General features: G+C 50.9%; 1 protein-coding gene across 1 annotated transcript; it reads left to right on the plus strand.

Moving 5' to 3' along the window:
- Positions 1-3401, plus strand: Rpl14 (ribosomal protein L14). Its single transcript, XM_005348118.1, has 6 exons — positions 1-86; positions 601-702; positions 1234-1328; positions 2505-2604; positions 2689-2742; positions 3073-3401. Exons 1-6 carry the CDS (start codon positions 84-86, stop codon positions 3358-3360), a joined length of 642 nt encoding a protein of 213 aa, XP_005348175.1. The 5' UTR covers positions 1-83; the 3' UTR covers positions 3361-3401.
- The last annotated feature ends 568 nt before the right edge of the window (positions 3402-3969 follow it).

Genomic DNA, 3969 nt, shown 5'->3' on the forward strand with positions numbered 1-3969 from the left:
ACGCAGGACGTCGGGGCGGAGCTTCCGCCGACACATGCGCACGGCCGGGCGGGCCCTCTTCCTTCTCGCTGAACGCCGCCGACATGGTGAGTGTGTGTGCTCAGGGCTCCGAGCGCGGCCGTTGTGCCGCTCGCCCTCCGCCCCGGGCGGGCGAGCCGCGGTGTGGGGTGGCTCTGCGTGACCCAGGCCGCGCGCTGGGAGGCGGCGGGACGTGGAATACAGCCCCCGGGGAGCGCGGCTCGCGGTCGCGTGGAAGGCCCTGCCGGCCGCCTGGATCACGCGTGCGCGGTGGCGGGGAGTTGCCGGGGGCGAGGGTCGGGGATGGCGGCGCTGCGGCGGGGAGTGGGTCAGGCTCGATCCGTGCGCTCGTCTCCCTAACATCAAAGGGGTCGTAGGAGGCCAGAGAGTTTCGAGGATGGGTAAGGGCAAACCCAGGAGACTTTATGGAGGGAAAGTGGCTACAGGACATTTTAGCCGAAAAAAATCCCGGTTACTAAGTACAGTTCCGGCCTCTGGGCGGCTCCTGAGCCCTATATTGCCGGTAAGCAGCGGACTCGGAATAGTTAAAGCCAACCCCTGTCTCTTCTCTCCCATTTTTAGGTGTTCCGGCGCTTCGTGGAGGTTGGCCGGGTGGCCTACGTCTCCTTTGGGCCTCATGCTGGAAAGCTGGTCGCGATTGTCGATGTTATTGATCAGAACCGGGTACGTGTGTAAGGGGTGTCTTACGGGCTTTTATTTAACGTGGCAGTAGGTTTGGCAACACCATGGATGGACCTCGGGTGGGGTTCTTTAGTATACAGCTTTACCTTTGAGAGACCACTGGGCACGGGGTCCGAAGCACAGAGTTCATCCTAGATTATCTCACGAAGTAAACTAGGCAGATGCTTTAGTCACGGCCAAAATGCAGGTCAGTCTAAATGAGGTGAATGTAAAAGGAGTTGAGAGGGGATAGAGAAACAGCTGTTGGTAGAGCATTTCCTCTGCCCAAAGCTCTGGAGTTGGTTCCCAGCTCTGAGGTTAGGGCTACCTCTGTGAGGCAGAGCTAGAACTAGGAGATTGCCACCAGCTTGGGCCACTTGATCTCCTGTCTGGGACACTGAGCTCACAGAAAGCATGTTGGCCTTATTAGAAGAGTGGTATCCCTTTAGTCCTGAAAGGGACAAGAGGCGTGAGTTAGCATGTTCAGCCATCTTGACTTAGGTATCTGTCTGAGATCCTGGTTCTGTATTCTAGGCTCTGGTGGATGGACCCTGCACTCGGGTGAGGAGACAGGCCATGCCTTTCAAATGCATGCAGCTCACTGACTTCATCCTCAAGTTCCCACACAGGTAAGGCCTGGTTCTAAGTTGCCTTCCAGTTTTGTGCCACTGTCTGTGTCCCCTTGAGAATGTACAGACAGTACAAGAGGTTCAGAGCCAACCCAGAAAGTGGGATTTACAGTTAGCAAACAGACCCTTAATTCCTTAAAATCGCCCAGTCATTTTTGTCATGGAAGTTACCCGTATTTTTGTCTCTTCCCCCTTCCTCTGTATTTCATTTTCATACAATAAATTGAATGAGAAAGTCTGCTCTTGCTCCCTGAGTCGCTTTGCTGTGTTACTACTGCTTTTGGCAGAACAGAATTGTACCTGTGGCTTCATGTCAGGGAGCACCCCCCGAGCAGTAGCCAAGTTGGCCTGTGTTTGTTTTGGTGTTAACATGGTTTCGTGCTGTGTAGCTCAGACTCACACTCTTCCTGCCTTGGCCTCCCTTGGTGATGGAGCTCTGGGTGCTACCATGCCCTGCTTTAAAGTGCAGAAATCTTCCTCGTGGTTTGATGGACTTGTGTGTGCTGTCCACAAAGTAGTTAACCTACGAAAGCATGTTTCCCGCTTATTAGACATGGAGGCAACAGAAATGGTTGGCTTTTTGCTTTTCTTTGAGTCAGGGTTTCTTTGTGTGACAGCCCTGGCTGTCCTCAAACTTGCTTTGTAGACCAGGCTGGCCTTGAACTCACTAAGATCCACCTGACTCTGCCTCCGGGGTGCTGGGATTAAATGGTGCTGCCACCACTCTCCTGGTTCTGCCTGGTTGTGTGGTTGTCAGGTCAGCAGTGGTTGGTGTCCTGAAGCATCCTCTGAAATGTGCCACCACAGAGTAGATCAGCTGCTGTGGTTTGGGAGACAGGTAGTTACAGTCCCCTTAGACTGGAGTGGGTGCAGCAGGAGAGTCCCCGAAGGGTCACAGCAGTAATGAAGTTTGTGGTGGACGAGAAACTTGGCCAAGTTAGTGTACAAAATTAAACCAGTGGTTAGTTACAAAAAGATGTGGTTTGATGCAGATGTAGTGTGTAAGTAGCAAGTGTTCAGAGGTGATCCCCCACATTTTTGAAATTTAATCTTTTTGGGGCATTGTTTACCATGCCTATGTGTTGTGAAGCCGACCAAAGCTGGGTATGATGGGAGGGAGGTGCTGTCCTTGGCTTTGTGACTGCAAAGCTAATAACTTGGTCTTGCTCTTCATAGTGCCCGACAGAAGTATGTACGGAAAGCTTGGGAGAAGGCAGATATCAATACGAAATGGGCAGCCACAAGATGGGCCAAGAAGATTGATGCCAGGGAAAGGGTAATGACATAAAGCCTTGGTGTTCTGGGGGCCCAGGATGTGGAGATGGATGACAGGAGAGATCATTCTGTTTTCTTTTAACAGAAAGCCAAGATGACAGATTTTGATCGTTTCAAAGTCATGAAGGCAAAGAAAATGGTGAGTTTTCAGGTGTACATGTTGTGTTATGTACAGGGTATAAAGGTATAGTGGCCAGTCCATGGTGCTTTGTGCACCTTAAATTGTTAGGTTGGGGCCAGTGAGACAGCTCTGTGTGAAGGTACTCAGGGTTAGGTGCTGGCCTTGAGTCTTAGAGCTTACTGATGGAAGGAGAGAACTGACCCCACAGAATTGTCCTTCCATCATGTACACGCAATAAGGATTATAAAAGTGTCCTTACTAAAGTTTAGTTGCATGGAAGAAACAGTTTGATTTTTAGACAAAGAAGTTGTGTGCATGCCTGCCCTGAATGCTGTCTTGTGTTTTCAGAGGAACAGAATCATCAAGACTGAAGTCAAGAAACTACAGAGAGCAGCTATCCTGAAAGCCTCTCCCAAAAAGGCACCTGTTGCTAAGGCTGCCATTGCAGCTGCGGCTGCAGCAGCTGCTGCTGCTAAGGGTAAAGTTCCACCCAAGAAGGCGACAGGACCCGCCAAGAAGGCTGCAGGCCAGAAGGCTGCAGGTCAGAAGGCAGCACCTCCCGCTAAAGGTCAGAAGGGTCAGAAGACCCCAGCCCAGAAAGCACCTTCTTCAAAGGCAGCTGGCAAGAAAGCATGAGGCTGTACAAAGGAATAAAGGTTTTTTGACTCATTGGCAAATCTCTTGTGGACTTAGCTTGTCGCCGAGTGGGTATTAGAGAAGATAGTTTCTTACTCTCTACCCTGCCCTTAAGGGCACACAGCTGTCATCACTGAACCTGTATGCACAGGTTCCTTGACAGAACAGTGTGCCTGTCCCTTGTACAGATACGTGTATTTCCCATAAACAGGTCACATCCCATCACTGGAGAGTCTAGTGAGGTTCAGTAAAGACAGTGGGCTGAGCCATAGTTGAGTGGTAGCAGTGCCTTCCTGGGGTGTGGTGAGATTTGGACTGTCTAGGGAACGTGGGTAGGTCATTTGCAGGATTATTTCCAGCAGACGGGGACTTTTGGTTTGCTCACTTAGGCACGGTGGAGTATGGGAATACAGTTGGAAATAAATGACTTGGGCTGAGGGGACAGTTCTGCCTTTGTAAGCATTTTTTAAGGGCTCTGGCTCCTTCCCTGAGGGTAGAATTTAGGCTGCTCCTAGTAATGGTGTGATTTGGAACAGTCTTAAGTATCCTTTAAGAAAGGGGCATGAGTCTGGTGGTGGTGCACGCCTTTAATTCCCAGCATTCAAGAGG

Source organism: Microtus ochrogaster, chromosome 5 (genome assembly GCF_000317375.1).
Source record: "Microtus ochrogaster isolate Prairie Vole_2 chromosome 5, MicOch1.0, whole genome shotgun sequence".
In the NCBI taxonomy this organism is placed as follows: domain Eukaryota; kingdom Metazoa; phylum Chordata; class Mammalia; order Rodentia; family Cricetidae; genus Microtus; species Microtus ochrogaster.